This window comes from Martes martes (assembly GCF_963455335.1).
Source record: "Martes martes genome assembly, chromosome: 10".
Taxonomy (NCBI): domain Eukaryota; kingdom Metazoa; phylum Chordata; class Mammalia; order Carnivora; family Mustelidae; genus Martes; species Martes martes.
This window is the reverse complement of record NC_137898.1, coordinates 40,058,945-40,078,385: the sequence shown is the minus strand read 5'-3', so window position 1 is coordinate 40,078,385 and position 19,441 is coordinate 40,058,945. Positions and strand designations below refer to the sequence as shown.

Genomic DNA, 19,441 nt, shown 5'->3' with positions numbered 1-19,441 from the left:
TCAAGTCAATAACAAGCTTCCATCTCAAGAAATAAGAGCAAAATAAACCCAGAGAAAACAAAACCATGGAAATAATAAAGGTAAGAGCAGAAATCAATGAACTGAAAATTGAAAAATGTTTGAGAAAATAATTGAAATGAACAGCTGGTTCTTTGAACAGATAATAAAATTGACAGAACTTTAGCAAGACTTAGCAAAAAAGTATAGGAGAGAGAGAGAGCACAAGGGAGAGAGAAGAGAGAGACGTACTATCAGGAATAAAATAAGGCATATCACTATAGATTTTGTAGCTATCAAAATGATAATAAAGGAATACTAAGAATAATTCTACACGTATAAGTTTGACAACTTAAATAAAGTGGATGAATTCCTTAAAATCACAAACTATCTTAACCCATTCAATATTAAATTGATAATATGAATAGTTCCATAATTATTAAGGAAATAAAATGAGTAACTTAAGGACTTCTTCCCCCAAAGAAATCTCTAGGCCCAGATGGCTTCACTGGAGAATTCTACCAAATGTTTAAAGAATAATTAACACCAATCTCTTCCAGACAATAGAAGAGGAACAAACACTTCCCAATTCATTTTAGAGGCTTGCATTACCCTTGTACTAAACCAAACAAAAATAGTACCAAAAAAAGAGAGAGAGAAAACTACAGACTAATACTTTTCATGATCACAGACACAAAAATCCTTAGTAAAATACTTTGCAAATGGAATATGAAAAGAATATAATACCATAACCAAGTGAAGTTTATTCCAATGATGGAAGGCTCATTCATTTTCCAAAAATCAGTTGATGTACTTGATTATATAAAAAGGATAAAGATAAAAACCAGAGGATTTAATTTTTTTCAGAAAAAAACATTTATTTTATATATACACCCACATATTTATCTGTATCTATATCTGTATCTATATCTATCTAATCTCAGAAAACTAGAAATAGAGAGGAACTTCTTTACCTGAAAAAGAACATCAATAAAACAATAGCATCATATTAAGCAGTAAAAGACTGAATGCTTTCCATTATGGTCAAAAACATGACAAGAATATCTTCCTTTATTCTTCCTATTGAACATAGTACTGAAAACTCTTGCAATAAGGTAAACTAAAATGCATATGGATAAGAAAGGAATAAATAAAACTCTGCCAGGTTGTAGATGACACAGTGGTCTAAACAGAAAAATCTAAGAAATCTACAAAACAAACAAGCAAAACCAACCCCTCCAAAAACCAAAACCAAACCAAAACAAAACAAAAACCCCCCAAAACCCTCCTGGAACAAAGAAGCTAATTTCATACAGAAATCAATTGCATTTCTCTATATGACCAGTAAACACATGGAAGCCCAAATTGGTATATGGGTTAATCCAATTCCTATCAAAGTCTCAGCAAGACTTTTTGTAGACATAGACAAAATTGTTCTAAAATTTATATGAAAATGCAAAGGAAGTAGAAGAGATAAAACAGTTTTGAAAAAGGAAAGTGGGAGGAATCCTTTTTTTTTTTTTTCAGCTACAGTTTAATCAAGATATTGTGTTATTTCCAGAGAGAAGCATATAGATTAATGAAGCAGAATGGAAAATTTGGGACTAGCCCCACACAGTTACTTCCAAATGATTTTGGACAGATGAGTAAAAACAACTCGATAGAGAAAGAACAGTCTTTTCAGCAAATGGTGCGGGAACATTTGGATATATATAGGCAGAATTATGAACTTTAACTTTAGCCTCACCCCTTATACAAAAATCAGTTCAAGACTGATCACAGATTTCAATGTAAATCATTAAACTATACAACTTTTTGAAGAAAAAAATAGGAGAAAACCTTTGGGAAGTAGGTCTTTGTAAAGAGCTATTAGACATGACACAAAAGCATGATCCATAAAAGAAAAATTGATAAGTTGGACTTTTTCAAACCTAAAAACTTTTGTTTTATATAAGATCGTGGTAAGAGGAACAGACAAGCCACAGATCTGGAGAAAACATGTGCACATTGCATATCTGACAAGAGATCCCTATCTACAGTATTATAAAGAAACAGCAAAACCCAGTATTAAAAAACAACCAGCCCCAATGAGTGAAATACACGATGATATATTTCCTTAAAGAGGATATAGATGGCAAATAAATACATCTGGCAAATAAAAGATGTTCAATATGACTAGCAATTAAGGAATTGCAAAATAAGACCAAAGTGAGCTATCACTATATATAGCCCACAAGAACCACTAAAATGGAAAATAGTGATGATACCAAACAGCGGTGGAGATGATGAAAAACCAGGGCTCTCATACATTGTTGGTAGGGATGGAAAATAGAACAGTCACATTAGGAAACTGTGGGGCAGTTTCTTTTCTTTCTTTCTTTTTTTTTTTTTTAAAGAATTTATTTATTTAGTTGACAGAGAGAGATCCCAAGTAGGCAGAGAGGCAGAGAGAGAGGAGGAAGCAGGCTTCCTGCTGAGCAGAGAGCCCGATGCAGGACTCCATCCCTGGACCCTGGGATCATGACTAGAGCTGAAGGCAGAGGCTTAACCCACTGAGCCACCTAGGCGCCCTGTGTGTCAGTTTCTTAAAAAAAAAAACAAACCTAAACTAAACATACAGTTACTCTATGACTCTGTAATCACACCCCTGGGCATTTATCCCACAGAAGTGAAAACATAATCACAAGAAAACCTTGGAACAACTGTTTTGAGTAGCTTTTATTGTAGTAGTCCAGAGTACAAGTAACCCGAATGTCCTAAAGTAGGTGACCGGTTAAATCAACTGTGCCATAGCTCACCATGGACTACTACCCACCAATAAAAGGAATCAATTATTGATATGCACACAGCCGAGATGGATCTCCAGGGCATTAAGCTTAATGAAAAAAAAAAATCTCAAAGGCCACATACTGTATGATTCTATTTTTATATCTCTTGAAATAACAATATAATAGAGATGGAGAATAAATTAGTACTTGTTAGTGGTTATGGATGTTTGGGGGAGGAATATAGATATAACTCTTAAAGAAGTAGCACAAAGGAGATCCTTCTAGCTAGAATTGCTCTGTGTATTAATCGCGCTGGTTCTTACTCAAATGTACAGATGTGATACAACACAGTGCTATGCAGCTATGCACACACGTTGTACTCACATCAGTTTCCTGGTTTTGAGGTTGTATCATAGTTATGTGAGGCATTAATCATTGGGGGAAACTGGGTGGTGGGCACATGAGATTTCTCTGCTATCTTTGCAAATTTCTAGGAATCTATAATTATTTCAAAATGAAAAGAAAAAATAAATACAACTTATGTAACTTTTTCTCAATGCCAATTTGATTTCCTTTTATCGACTCAAATGCTCAAAAGCTATAAAAATGCAAAATCTACATTGTAGTCCATTTTTTTAAAAGACATATTAATAAGAGAATATTCATCCAAGCTTTGGATTGAGGCAAAGATGACCAGAATAATTCAATTGAATTCAATTCAAGACAGAATACATATAAATTCTAGGCTCACTATTTTGAAATTTTCTTACACTTTCAAATGATGCCTTCTTTCACAATTGCTTAAACTTGAAAAGGACTGAATTCTAGACTATTACCTCTGATCTACAATTGATGTAGGTGATCACTGAACGTTGTTAGTATTTTTTTGGAGATCCAGAGAATGCATGTGAATTAAAAATTTATGTTTTATTTATGTTTATTAAAAATTAATTAATATAAATATATTAAATTTATGATACGATCACTAGAAATTAAGCAAATATTAATTTTAAAATGTCAACATATATTGAAAACTTCCATTGTGTTATCATGTTTAATTTCACTGCACTAAAATTGTGGCATGGAGAGGTTGACTTGCTCAAGTTGGTATGTATCAAGTCATTAGTTTTGCATAACTGAAGAAAAAGGTTATGAAGAGTCTTTAAAATGAGACTAAACTCGTTTGCTATGTCCAAAAATTCTGGTGTCAGGCATCTGAACCCAAGCAGGCTGATTCTAGAGCTTGCTCTCTTAATCACTCTACAGTATTACCTCTTTAAGAATACTGCTTTAAAGAATCCTATGTAGAAGTACATTTTTCCCCCTGAATTTGAATTTCCAAACAATTGCTTCCTATGTTTAGAATAGTTGGGATTGCTACTTAGTTTCTATGGTGATGTACAGATCTTCTGAATACTGCCTCGTTTTTGTTTTGTTTTGTTTTTGTTTTTGCTACTGGAAGTTTGTATCAATCATTCATCTATTTATTCATTTCATTACATTTTGTACCATTTCATTCAATTCCATAACGGTTGAGGTCAGGGAAGGAGGAAGCCTGAGTCAGGAAAGTCACAGCTATGGAAGGGGGAAATGTAGAATTGAGAACAGCATGGATTCTCCCTTGGCCTGAGACTAAAGTCAGTGACAAATTGAACAATGAAATACTCAGCAAAAAGTATGAAGGAACCTATGTGAGTTTTATTTTGCAAACTGAAGATACACTCACAGGTTTTGATTGGAAAGTCACAACAGGTTCATATTTCTTAAAGGGAGAGATCGTGAAATGACTAGCCTGGTTGCTTTTGGGACATTTAATGTATTTTTTTTTTTTTTGGTACCTTCTTTTAAGTAAACAACTGGCCGCTCTCTACCATAAATGAAAAAAATTATTTTATGAGGAGTCAACATAAAGTGAAGCTATAATGGACTTATATATTATCTTAAAGGCTGAAATATAGGTGCACAATTTATTATTAGAGGCTGCTACTTTAGAATTGAGGGATGGAGATATTCATTAGTTCATATCTGATGTATTTAGGTGAGTTAATGGGATTCATTCAAGGTCCATAGGCAGAACACACATCGGTGAAAAGAGGATTTTGAACTTATATTTACTCTTTGACTCAGTTTACCATAGTTCTTCCAACTGTTTCAGCATAGCTTTAATACTATAGATGACATTTATCTTTTCATGGAATTTATTTTGAATACCGTAATATGAAAATCAATAGGTGTTCAAAATTCTATTCCTTGTCCTCCTTAAGAAAACAGATAAATTAGTTTTGTTTTGTTTTTGTTTTTGTTTTTTTCTTGTGGCACCTGGGTATAATGATGCTGTTTGTGATTTTCCAAGAACCAGGTAAGTGAATTCCCCATCTAGCCATGAGTTTAAGGTTCTTTTTTTGCTGACTGCTGCCTCTCCATAGCACCCCCTGGTGCCTGACACCAGACACCACAAGAAGTGATAGGGTGTGGCTCCAGGCGCCTGTGCTGTGATGTGCAGTCTATCAGGGAGTATGAGGATTTAAAATCCAATATACAGAGGCCTGATATTACTTTAATTACAAGTGTTCTGTGTGTATTTATAGCCAAGTATGGCTTTTTTCTTGGGTTGTAAGTGCAGATCCTTAAGAATTCTGGTGGTGTGTTTCCTAAGGTATTCATTTTATTTAATAAATTCATAAATAAAATAATTTAATTATTTAATTTAATAAATATTTGTTTAATAATCCCCCCAAAATGTTGAAAGGCCTGAAATAGCCGGCTAATTCTGCCTTTCCTTGTGATCCTGCTCACGACCCAGCATCATTCAAAGGGTGGTACTCTTTGCTAATTTCTCTATAATATAGTAGTTTCTTAACCACTTCCCACATCTTGGGTTTTTTGATTTGATAGAGCTACTTTCAAAATTCTCATTCTTTCTCAAGCTCTTTCTCCCTGCACACACACACACACACACACACACATGCACGCACACAGTTTTGCATTCAATTTCAGGTGTTCTGTAAGTTCTCTGAATTGCAGGTTTTGTATTTCTGTATTGAGAACCTAGAGTTTTTGTAGTTGAAAGTTATATCCTCCCCACTTGCATTATTATTAACAGCATTCCGTCTCCCCCCCATGTTACTGTTAGCAGTCCCTGAGCAGCAGAGAGACCAGCTTTCTCATCAGTGAAGAACCAGTGGTAAGCAGCCATCACTATACTTTCCTGCATGGACACAAATGAGGTATTATTGTGTAGTCAGAGTGGGTGATGCTCTCTTTCCCAGGTCAGTTATCTTTCAGGTCCTCATACGTGATATTTGAGAATTTATTACTTTGGGAAAAAATCAGTTTCTTATGGGGAAAAAAGTAACATCAAATGAATCTATGAGAAATACACATAAAGCATAGCTCTTTGCTTGCATTTTAATTTCTCAGTTTTACAAATGAGAAAAAAAATGAGGGATCTCAGAGACTTAATGACTTGACCAAAATTATCCTGATGTAGAAGAGGTGGATCCTGGACTAGAACTCGAGTTTCTGAACTGTGGTTCAGTATTCTTTCTTCCTATTTCATCCCTTCAGTCCTTTCCCCTTTGAGTACATGCCTAAGAATAATCATGAAGTACAATTTATTTAATAATCAAATTTGAATATCAATTAAGAGGTTAGTAAAGGGATTTAAAATTTTTCACTAATTGCTTAGTAAAAAAAAAAATGTTGCTGTTTGGGAAGATGGGGAAATAGAGTTATATTCTTATACTGACAATTTTAACACAGGTGATGTTTTGCTTTCTGTTAGCATACTGATCTGTAATGAATGAAGGATGTGGGGTGATCAAATTATAATAATTAGAACTTTGTTGGTTCTTTTTTTTTTTTTGATCATGTAAAACATTTATATGATTCAAAAGTTGAAAGCCATAGATCAAATAAGGTTTAATGGAACCTAAAGCTTATGCTATTTTGCTGTCACTCTTTAAGAAGAATAATGGAACAATAATAATTTACTTTAAAAAATTTATAAACTATTTGATCATGCGGACGTATTGTTAGAATGTCCTTTGAAATACTTGGAGGGGCTGGTGCAAGCAAGAAGCGTAAAGAAGAAAGTAAATAGATTTACCTTTATTTATTTTTTTTAAATTTTTTATTTCTTTTCAGCGTAACAGTATTCATTGTTTTTTCACCACACCCAGTGCTCCATGCAATCCGTGCCCTCCCTAATACCCACCACCTTGTTCCCCCAACCTCCCACCTCCCGCCCCTTCAAAACCCTCAGGTTGTTTTTCAGAGTCTGTAGTCTCTCATGGTTCACCTCCCCTTCCAATTTCCCTCAACTCCCTTCTCCTCTCCATCTTCCCTTGTCCTTCATGTTATTTGTTATGCTCCACAAATAAGTGAAACCATATGATAATTGACTCTCTCTGCTTGACTTATTTCATTCAGCATAATCTCTTCCAGTCCCATCCATGTTGCTACAAAAGTTGGGTATTCATCCTTTCTGATGGAGGCATAATACTCCATAGTGTATATGGACCACATCTTCCTTATCCATTCGTCCGTTGAAGGGCATCTTGGTTCTTTCCACAGTTTAGTGACCGTGGCCATTGCTGCTATAAACATTGGGGTACAGATGGCCCTTCTTTTCACTACATCTGCATCTTTGGGGTAAATACCCAGTAGTGCAATTGCAGGGTCATAGGGAAACTCTATTTTTAATTTCTTGAGGAATCTCCACACTGTTCTCCAAAGTGGCTGCACCAACTTGCATTCCCACCAACAGTGTAAGAGGGTTCCCCTTTCTCCACATCCTCTCCAACACATGTTGTTTCCTGTCTTGCTAATTTTGGCCATTCTAACTGGTGTAAGGTGGTATCTCAACGTGGTTTTGATTTGAATCTCCCTGATGTCTAGTGATGATTAACATTTTTTCATGTGTCTGATAGCCATTTGTATGTCCTCATTGGAGAAGTGTCTGTTCATGTCTTCTGCCCATTTTTACCTTTATTAGCTTGAAGGTAAATCTATGTGAGAATGAAACTGTAAAACGCAGTATTTTCAGAGAAAATTTTCTTCCTTGTTTTTCCTCTTAATCCTCTGTAGTAATCATTTATACTTGGGTTATCCTTTTAACGTGTCCTTTACTTTTCCATACATGGGTGTGTGTACTCATGCATCTGTATATTTATATTCCTCCTACTTCTTACACTAAAGGCAGCATACTGTATGTACTGGTCTGTTCCTTTATTTTCACTTAACATAACCTGAGTTCACGCAATATTTTATGTAGATTTCATTCCTATTCATTTGTATGTTGCATAATATTACATTGTGGGGGTTTAGTGTGGTATATTCATTCAGTCCCCTTATTGATGCACATTTGAGTTGTTTTTAATCTTTTTTATCACAAATATTGTTATAACAAATACCCTTGAGAGTCAGTATTGATAATATTCTGGCCAGTGTTAAATAAGATTTCTGCATAAAAGAATAACATATGTGTAATTTTGCCACATATTGCCAAATTCCCCTATGATTTACATTTCTAACAAGTGTAGGAGGATGCCTGCATGTTGCCATGGGTTTAGATTTTTGCCTGTCTGATGTTGGGATGGTTAGTGGCTGTTGGGAGCTCCATCAGTTAGCTGTGTATGTAGTGTGGTTTATTTATTTTTCTTAAAGATTTTATTTTATTTATTTGACAGGGAGAGATAGATCACAAGTAGGCAGAGCAGCAGGCAGAGAGAGAGGCAGAAGCAGGCTTCCTGCTGAGTAGAGAGCCCAATACGGGGCTTGATCCCAGGACCTTGAGATCATGACCTGAGCTGAAGGCAGAGGCGTAACCCACTGAGCCACCCAGGCACCCCCTTAGTGTGGTTTAAATTTTCCTTTCTCTCAGTATGAGTGGGACATCCATCTTTTCCTATGTTGATGGTCATTTTAACTTATTTTTCTGGATAACTCTGTTCATTTATTTTGTCTATTTTCCTGTCAAACTGTTAGGTGTTTCCTTTTTCTCTTGAATTTTTTTTTGGAGTTGTTTACATATTTATTGTTATCCTTTGCCTGTGATATGAGTTGTAAATAATTTCCCCATTATATCATATGCTAGTGATTAAAATTCTAGATTCCAAATGATTTGAAAATGATTTATGATACTTCATTTTTTTTATTACAGTGTCTTTGGTTAAACAGTAAGTTTTGGAAATTAAACAGTAAGCTTCTTTTTCAAATAAACTTTTAATTTGAGTACAGTTTTAGATTTACAGATTTACTGTGAATACAGTAGTACATCAAATTTCTTACACCCCATTTCCATTTTCCCTTGTTATTAGCATCTTGCATTAGTATGGTACAATTAATGAACTGTTATTGGCACATTATTATTAACTGAAGTCCATAATTTATTTGGATTTCTGTAGTTTTTCCCTAATGTCCTTTTTTCTATTTCAGGATCCCATCAGGATACTACATTGCATTTATTTATTTATTTTTGTGTTTTTATTTTAACTCCAGTACAGGTAGTATACAGTGTTTTATTGGTTTTAGGTGTGTAGTATAGTAACTCACCACTTCCGTGCATCACCTTTTCTCATCACGACAAGTGCACTCCTTAACCCCCATCACCTATTTCACCCATCCTCCCACCTCCTCCCCTCTGGAAACCATCAGTCGGTTCTCTGTAGTTAAGAATCTGGTTCTTGGTTTGTTTCTCTTTCTTTTTTTCCCCTTTGCTTGTTTGTTTTGTTTCTTAAATTCCATGTATGAGTGAGATCATATGTATTTGTCTTTCTCTGACTGACTTACTTCACTTAACATTATACTCTGTAGCTCCATCCATGTCATTGCAAATGGAACAATTTTATTCTTTTTGCCTGAATAATATTCCAACGTATATATATGCCACATCTTCTTTATCCATTCATCAATCGATGGACACTTTAGCTGCATCTGTTATCTTTGACTAATGCTGCTATAAAAATACGGTGCCATGTATCCCTTTGAATTAGTGCTTTTGTATTCTTTGGGGAAATACTTAGTAGTATGATTACGGAATGGTAGGGCCATCTATTTTTTAACTCCTTCCAGAACCTCCATAGTATTTTCTACAGCAGCTACACCAGTTTGCATTCCCACCAACCGTGCATGAGGGTTCCTTTTTCTCCACATCCTCCCCAACACCTGTTGTTTCTTGTATTGTTCACTTTAGCCATTCTGACAGGTGTGAGCTGATATCTCATTGTAGTTTTGATTTGCATTTCCCTGATGGTAATGAACATCTTTTCATGTGTCTGTTGGTCATCTGGATGTCTTCTTCAGAGAAATGTCCATTCATGCCTTCTGGCCATTTTAAAATTGGATTATTTATTGTTGTTGTTGTTTTTAAAAGATTTTATTTATTTATTCATGAGAGACAGAGAGAGAGGAGAGACAGGCAGAGGCCTAAGGAGAAGCAGGCTCTCTGCAGAGCAGGGAGCCTGATGTGGGACTAGATCCCAGTACCCTGGGATCATGACCTGAGCCGAATGCAGATGCTTAACGGACTGAGCCACACAGGCACCCCAAGATTATTTGTATTTTGAGTTGTTTCAGTTCTTTATATATTTTAGATCCTAACCCTTTATCAGATATGTCAAGATATTTGCAAATATCTTCTCCTATTCTACAGGTTGCCTTTTATTTTTTGTTGATTATTTCCTTTGCTGTGCAGAAGCTTTTTATTTTGATATAATCCTAATAGTTTACTTTTGCTTTTGTTGCCTTTACCCTAAGAGACTTAGCTAGAAAAAAGTTGCAACAGCAGTGTCAAAGTGGTTACTTCCTTTTTTTTTTTTTTTAAGTGGTTACTTCCTATAATCCCTTCTCTTCTAGGATTTCTCACATTAGGTCTTTAACCCATTTTGATTTATTTTTACTACACTGCATTCAGTAGGCATGTCTCCTCTTGGCTGTGACAGCTTCTTATACTTTTCCTGTTTTTAATGACATTCATAGTGTTAAGGAGTACTAATTAGATACTTTGTAGGCTGTCCCCCAATTAGGATTTTTCTGATGTTTTTCTCATGATTAGACTAGAGTAAATGTGTTTTGGGGAGGAAGACAATAGAAGTTAAGTGCTATTTTCATCACATTACATCAAGTGTATGCCCTGTCAACATGACTTACCATTCTTGATGTTAACTTTAAAGTTTAAAGTAGTGTTTGTCATTTTACTCTGCTATAAAGTTATTCTTTTTCTTCTCCCTTTCTATACTATATTCTTTAGAAGAAAGTCAATCTATGAAGCCTACACTTAAGGACTAGGGGGTTGCGCTTCAAATCCTTAAGGGTAAATGAACTATTTAGAATGCTTCTGTATGGAAAATTTATCTCTCATTTATTCATTCATTTATTTCTATCATGATGGACTCATAGATATTTATTTTCTATTTTGTGTTACAAACCCAATACTATTTATTTATTTTTTTGCTCAAATTGTTGTCGCTGTGGCTATTTGGAACTTTCTTAACCCTATTAATTTTGTTTTGCTTTGTTTTTAGCATTTACTTACTTTGTAGCACTGCAATGTGCCCTAAGCTCATTTTATTCATTCCCTGTATCAGTCCTGGAATCAACCATTTCTCCAGGGAACTTTTCTTTTAATGTCACAGAAATATCACAAAAGAAGAATCTGTATCATTTAAGGTTCTATCAGCCATACTCAGAGTAGGATAATATAGGGAGGTCTGAATGAAAAACTTTTACAAATGTAGGGTGCTAGAGAATGCCGCTATGTATAGCTATAGTATTCATGCATCAATTATTATTGATAGAACTGAAGGGAATAAAAAGAGAGCATCATGTACTGACAAGATTCTTGAGAGGCTCAATGACCTTGAGTGGGGGGGATACAGCCTTCCTGAATCTGACCTCTGGAAGGAAGACACTCATTCTCTTTCTTTTCTTTAATTTAATTTTTAATTAATTTTAATTAATTGAGTTAATTAAAATTAATTTTAATTTTTAATTTAAAATCTTAACAGAAGATTTTTATTTATTTGACAGAGAGAGACACAGTGAAAAAGGGAACAAAAGCAGGAGGAGTGGGAGAGGGAGAAGCAGTCTTCCTGCCAAGGAGGAAGCCCGATGTGGGGCTCGATCCCAGAACCCTGGGATCATGACCTAAGCTGAAGGCAGATGCTTAACCACAATGCCTCCCAGGCACCCTGGAATAATTAATTTTTTTAACATAGCTCCCCTGCATGACAAAATATATTTTAGGATTAATCATGAAATGAGTAATAATGTTGGCCAGAAAATAAATACGTCAATGGACATTTTATATTATTACATTTCATATATGTACATGCATATATATATATGCACACACACATACACATATGTTCTTACTAGTTAAAAAAATTTTTAAAAGTATGTTATTAAAAAAAGAATAATGAATATTTTAACATTATATAGTTGAATTTTTGGAAAAAAGGGAGCAACCATATCCCTGCATATTGGTCTATCTCAGCAATGAATTGCAGTTGCCTGTTTGGGGGCCTTTGGCAAATGTGTTGTTGGTGTATTTAAAATTGAGCTTTGCATATTTATAGTTAATAGTGTATAGCCAAATTTGTCAAATATACTCATAGTTGATAAAAATGATATATTTTATTCATTTTAACTTCAAAAATTTCTTTCCCGTGAAGCAATGGATAAACAAATAGGAAGAATCTTAAACATAAGGGATTAGAAATTCATAAAATCCCATTTCACAGTAAATTCCCAAGAAGTCATAATACTTCACACGTCTTCAATTTTAGAGATCTGTTCTATCCACTTCAAATATCTTCAGAGTGGAAAAAAAAAAATTCCATTGAACTATCTTCACCAGGAAATGCATCCTAAATTCTTTTTGCAAAAAACATCCAAAGCTTTTCTTCTGCAAACTGCCCCCCCAAAACCACACCAAAACAAAAACAAAGAAAATGACTAAATGAGAGGGAGCATTGACATTATTTTTCCTATTTCTATAGAAGGAGTGTTGGGGCACCTGGGTGGCTCAGTCAGTTAAGCATCTGACTCTTGATTTTGTCTGGGGTCATGGTCTCAGGGACATGGGATCAAGCCCTGCGTTGGGCTCCATGTTCAGTGGGGAGTCTGCTTGGGATTCCCCCTCTCACTCTCCCTCTTTCCCTCCCTCTGCTCATGCGCTCTCTCTGTCTCTCTCATAAATAAATAAATAAATAAATAAATAAATAAATAACTTTTTTTTTTAAAAAAGGGGACTGGCTACTTCTTGGTGAAATTGATTGAGGAATTCAGATACTGAAATTTTGATTTTTCTTGCCATGTAAGACCAGAATCTTTTGTCGTTTTTCCTAGGATTCTTCTCATAAGTCGGATTCTCTTTTTATGTGCAAATATCTATTTCCTTAAATTTTTTACTGCATGGTTAATTATTCTATGATTTTTATGTGCTGGTCTTTGAGGAATAGTCTTAATTAAAGCTTGGTGTTTCACTATACATTCTTAAGGTCCATTGCAAGTATATGCAAATATTTCTGTGTCTGATTAGTCCATTTAATATTACAAACTAGAAAAATAGATAGAAAGGAAATTCCACGTGGCTGTTACTGTATATTTTGAAGCTACAGTTTAAGCATAGAAATATGTAGACCACAGGGGCTGAGACTATGAAATACACTCAAAGCAATCTTCGAGGAAGTTACACATATACTATAAAAGCAAAGTCTGTTGCTCAATCCACAAGCATTGGCATATCCAGATATGGTTACACATAACTGGGGATTCTCCAAATTAACTTCCATTTACTAAATTGAAACTTACATATACAATATTAAAACTTATCAGATACAACTTAGAATCTGTTTAGGATTTAGACAAACATATTTTTCAAGAAGAAATATTTTACCAGTGTCATAAGAATTTGCTGGTAGTTGATTTTTTTGTTGTTTTTATTATTTTATTGGGTGAACACTAAGGGTGTGCAAGCCTTTTGTGTACCTAGTTGATTCTGTGTCTTTATTACCATTTGCTGATAATTAATAAGAATCTACCTGATAACATTAAACATACAGAGTACCCAGTGTTCGGCACAAAGAAATTAAGATATGGTAGCTTTTAATTAGTTTTAATTAGTTTTTAATTGCTGTGGTTTTTGTTTTAATTTAGGACTTGTGTAGGATCCACTCAGTAAGTGATTTTCATAGTTTGTAGATTGAGTGTCTACATCCTTAACCTCAAGAGTTAATGTAGATTTAAATGTGAAATCAAAGCCTCAAGAGCAGCTGGGCTTTGTCTTGCTTAGGAATTGAGAGCACTGAATGGCTTCCTGTATTCCAACTCTCTGAGTTGTACTGATTTTCATTCGCTTACAGTATGTATACCAGAATTGTCTAGGATACTGGACTTTCATACCCTGCTCCTCCGTCACCAGTGATATAGTAGCTGAGACAGGAGCCAGAGTCAGCAATCTCTCAAGTGCTTCCTGCTCTCCCACACTGAGTAGTCCCTGTATTGGTCAGTAGCTGGTCTGTTGAAGACATTCAAAAATGGCCAAGGAAGGGTGTGAGAAAAAAAATACATAAAGAGAGAGGAATGCAGATGAGTGATCAAATTTACATATAATGAGAGAATGATGCCATTGACAACTCCTACTATGTGGCTCCAGTGATTCAGGTTATGAACACTACTCCTAAAGAAAGGACTCTAAAGTGTCTTCGTATGAATAAATTAGATTAAATTTAATGAATTGAAATTATGTAGGGAAAACTTTTATGAAAAGTTTACAATATATGAAAGTTTATTTTAAAATTATGGTAATATTATGAAAAAGGCAAGAAAATGCATACATTAAATGATTTACTATATTAAAAAATTCAGTGCTTGAAGAAAGCCAGAAATAAATACATCAAATAGTTACTAAGGTAACAAGGAAATAGCACTGATTTTAAAAATGCCTTTTCATTAGTTTCAGCGTTACCCATTTAAACATAATTTAGCACATGATGGAAATTTATAACAAAGTTATTAATTCTATAATTTTTATCACTGGAACATAATTTTATCTTTTTGTGATCAAGTCCTTTGCTGGTGATCTTGTAATATATTTAAAATTAAGTTTAAAACACATTAACTGTTGAGGCAATATGTTTTCATGGTCAACTGCTGGTATTGATCCCATTGGCGTTTATATTGTGAAGAGATGTATTGGAAAAGCTGCAAACTAACTTGATATTAGATGTATTTATTGCAGAAGGCTTTTTAGCAATCATCTGAGTAACTTTTTAAACCCTGCACTCTTAGCAAGTCTTAAATGTATGGTACTTAGTTAATTCATGACCCTAGGCCCAACTTAAGATTTTCTTTATTTATTTGAGAGAGAAAGAGCACACATGAACAGGGGGAAAGGCAGTGGAAGAGGGAGAAGCAGACTTCCCACTGAGAGGGAGCCTGATGCAGGGCTGGATCCCAGGACTCTGAGATCATGACCTGAGCCAAAGACAGATGCTTCACTGACTGAGCCTCCCACGTGTCCCATGGGCCAGCTTATTGTATAGGCACAGTGGGCACTGTGCCTACTCAGACCTACGACACTTTCTGGAGCCCATGGAAATGTTTTAATTTTAATTCTTCTAAAATAAAAATTAAACAAAAAGAACCCATAAAAGGGTGCTTCGGTGGCTTGGTGGATTGGGCCTCTGCCTTCGGCTTGGGTCATGGTCTAGGGGTCTTGGGATGGAGCCCCAAGTTGGGCTCTCTGCTCAGCGGGGAGCCTGCTTCCCTCTCTTGCTGCCTGCCTCTCTGCCTACTTGTGATCTCTGTCAAATAAATAAATATACTCTAAAAAAAACCTATAAATATAATTGTATATATGTATATATGAAAAAATATATACACACATACATATGTATATTCATTTATGTCTTTTACTTATTTAAAAATTTTTAAATATTTTACTTATTAATTTGTCAGAGAGAGAGAGTGGGAGGGTACAAGCAGGGGGAGCAGCAGGGGCAGAGGGAGAAGCAGGCTCCCCACTGAACAGGGAGCCTGAAGCGAGGCTGCATCCCAGGACTTCAAGATTGTGATCTGAGCAGAAAAAAGACAGTTAACTGACTGAACCACCCAAGTTCCCCTCATTTATTTCTTTTTAAATTGAAAAAAAAAAATTGATGGTAGAAAGAGCCCAAAGAAAGCAAATAGGTCAGACAGGGCCTTTGAAAATTATGTGGTCCTGCATGACCCCTGAGTGCACAACTCTTTCCTTTCCCTTAATGATTCTGTGATGAATTTAGGAAAAAACATCTGAGAATAACAGTAACTTGTGGATCTCATGAAAGATCATAAGAAAATAAAAGTGCTAAGATGAAAAATATCAGCCCAGCAGAAAAATGCAGTTTAAAATGTGCTTTATGCAGGACGCCTGTGTGACTCAGTTAAGTGCCTTCTACTCAGGTCATGATACCAGGGTCCTGGGATTGAGACCCACATCAGGCTCCCTGTTCAGCAGGAGCTTGTGCTCTCTCTTTCTCTGACAAATAAATAAAATCTTAAATTTAAAAAATAAAAGGATTTAAAAAATAGAAAAAAATATGCTTTATGCAATAACCAGCATCCTTCTTGTGTCTGTTGTGTTCTTAAGCAACAGTGGTATTAACTTGGCTGTACATAGCTGGTCCTTGCTTTATAGAGCAGGGATTTTTCACTGCAGCAATCACCTTTGCTTAGGTGTCTAGCTTATTGTAAGAAAACAACAGTTTTGGCAAAACTTTTTCCATGATGAGAACTAAAACTTTTTATCGACAATTTTATTAGAGTATTTATATTTCACTGTATTATGAAATACACATAACACTTGCTTTTTTGTGCCATCGTTTGGTTTTCTTTAAAATATTATTGATTTTCCCAGATGTTTTAGGTAATTGCCTTGGTGTTTTAAAAATAACAGTCACAGGTGCGCCTGGGTGGCTCAGTGGGTTAAAGCCTCTGCCTTCCGCTCAGGTCATGATTCCAGAGTCCTGGAATTGAGCCCCGAATCGGGCTCTGCTCAACAGGGAACCTGCTTCCCTTCCTCTCTCTCTGCCTGCCTCTCTGCCTACTTGTGATCTCTGTCTGTCAGATAAGTGGATAAAATCTTAAAATAAATAAATAAATAAATAAATAAATAAATAAATAAATAACAGTCATAGTGACTGAAGATTGAAGACAGCTCAGCATTTAAGTAACCAAATGTCTTTCCCTTTCTTTACCCCAGTATTTTGGGAGCCTATGAAATATTTTATGCTATGAGGTGAACTTTCCATACCATATAGTAGAATTGTACTGATTTTACTTTCTTTGCCTGCTTTATATGGACATACTTAATATTTTCCATCCTTCTCATGTTTTCCTTCATTATTTTTCTCTTTCTCCTTTCTTCCTTAATTCAGTTCCACAAATACATATTATTTAAAGTTACTGTATAAATAACTTAGGGAAATTTTCCTTGAAGTCTCTTTTCCCTTCTTTCCTTTATTCTTTATTGTTTTCTTCCTATATTTGTTCTTCTTTCCCTCTCACTAGCTTCTCCCACCCTCGAACTTTATTTTTAATTTTTAAATTTAAATTCAATAAGCCAGCATATAGTACATCATTAGTTTCAGATGTAGTGTTCAATAATTTATCAGATGGGTGTAACACCCAGTGCTCATCATATCATGTGCCCTCCTTAATCCCACCCTCCAGATTTAATTCCTCCCCCTCCACACACACACACTCACTTGAGTGATCATACTGAAGGTTTGTGTATTTGCATGCCTGCGTTTTGGAGATCTTTAATGTCAGGCAGAATTTGCTAACTTTCTGTTGATTGTTTCACAGTCTGCAAAGCGATTCAATTTGTTCCTGAGGCGACGTCTTATGGTAAAACAAGCCCTGAATGATGCTGCTTATGCTTTGGATGGCTGCAGTGATAGCCCCAGTCACTTTTATTCCAATGTATACCTGTGATTTGGGGGGACTTTGTCATTGATTCCCAGTCCCCAGGCAACTGAGATTTTAGAATGGTGATTCTTAATTGTTTCTGGATCTGATTAAAGATGTGGACCCTTTTTCTAAAAAATGTATATGTGTGTCTGTTCATATACATATAATTTATGTATGTATTATATATTATATATATTTGGTGTGTATACATATTTCTAGTTATTATGTATACTAATATATATATATAATATATGTCATATATTATATATATATTTGGCATGTCCATATATATACACACATACACACACACATATATTACATACATATACACACATACACACAATTTGCCTACAATTTTAGAAATTTATGAGCTCCCAGTAGGGATCCTGGACTATGAACCTTAAAACAACTACCTCATTCAAAGAAAAGGCACTCGGATGTTTGCCTCATTATAAATTGGCCTTTCTAAGAACAAGTCAAACACAGATACATAGACACATTGCAAAATATTATCTTATTGTCATGTCTTGAGCAAAACTGAAGAATTATTTTTTTTAATAGCCTTCAGTTATATGTAACAACGTTATCAGGCTTTTGTTTAATGGTGCTAAGTCATGTGCCTCATGGTGATTGACAAGGTTACCAGTGATTTCTCCATATTTTTAAACATTTTACTGTTAATATTGGGGCATGACACAATGAAGGAAGTTTGGGTTTTCCTAGGTAGCATTTGGCTTTCAGAAGGGAAGTGTATATACCCATTTTGACTGAACACTCAGAAAAATTAGAGTCACTATTCTTCTAGTTGCTTCGTTTATTCCCTAACAGTTAAATACTCTGAGTGTGATTTTTGTTGATTTCTATGTACACGTCCTCTGTCATCAGAACTTCTAGGTGGACCTAGATTTAGCTTGCCAAACAATAAAAGCACTTGTAAATATATATTGTTTCAAAAATAATCTCTACCATGCAAATTTCAGCCTTTACAAACTAAGAGCAAAATAATTATTTTCCCCCTAATTTTTTGCTTTGATTATGTGTAGTCCAATTAGTCTTTTTTTTTTTCCTGCCCCAGTTTGGCTTCCATGAGTTTTGGTGGATCTCATAGAATATGCTAATATTATGATGATCTACAAGAGCTCAAATGATTTTTTTGTTTTATTGCTTTTCCTTCCTGTAGTGATTTAAAATCTTTTTTTTTAAAGATTTTATTTTTTAAATTTCTTGTATGCTTTCTTTTTTTTTTTTTTAAGATTTTATTTACTTATTTGTCAGAGAGAAAGCACAAGTAGGCAGAGTGACAGGCAGAGGCAGAGAGAGAAGCAGGCTCTCTGCTGGACAAAGAGCCCGATGCAGGACTCAATCCCAGAACCCTGGGATCATGACCTGAGCTGAAGGCAGCGGCTTAACTGACTGAGCCACCCAGGTGTGCCCCTGTAGTGATTTATATAAACCAAGAGGTAACATAATAAGAGTGAGTTTTCTCAGATTCTTTTACTTTCTTTTAGGAAAAGGGAGATGATTATGCATCTTTTGTTAGGGTACAGAGAACTCAGACATAACATTTGAATTACTGTATTCTGATACTGACACTGGAGAGTCCCTGGATGTGTGTTGTTTCTTTGTTTATTTTCACACTCATTTCCTCCTGCGCATTGGGAGTTAATTCTTCCCAAGACACACCAGCCCTGCCTTCACTCAGATAAAATACAGTGACTTTG

General features: G+C 35.1%; 1 protein-coding gene across 2 annotated transcripts in view; it reads left to right on the top strand.

The window, feature by feature from the left end:
- ANO5 (anoctamin 5) overlaps positions 1–19,441 on the top strand; it is a 94,483-nt gene that overhangs the window by 14,734 nt on the left and 60,308 nt on the right. Inside the window, exons 3-4 of one of the 2 annotated variants that reach the window (XM_080815979.1) lie at positions 5,899–5,949; positions 17,616–17,657. In XM_080815979.1, the coding sequence (XP_080672105.1) occupies positions 5,899–5,949; positions 17,616–17,657 (93 nt within the window). The remainder of the gene's footprint in view (positions 1–5,898; positions 5,950–17,615; positions 17,658–19,441) is intronic. The other variant, XM_080815980.1, reaches the window with a different exon arrangement.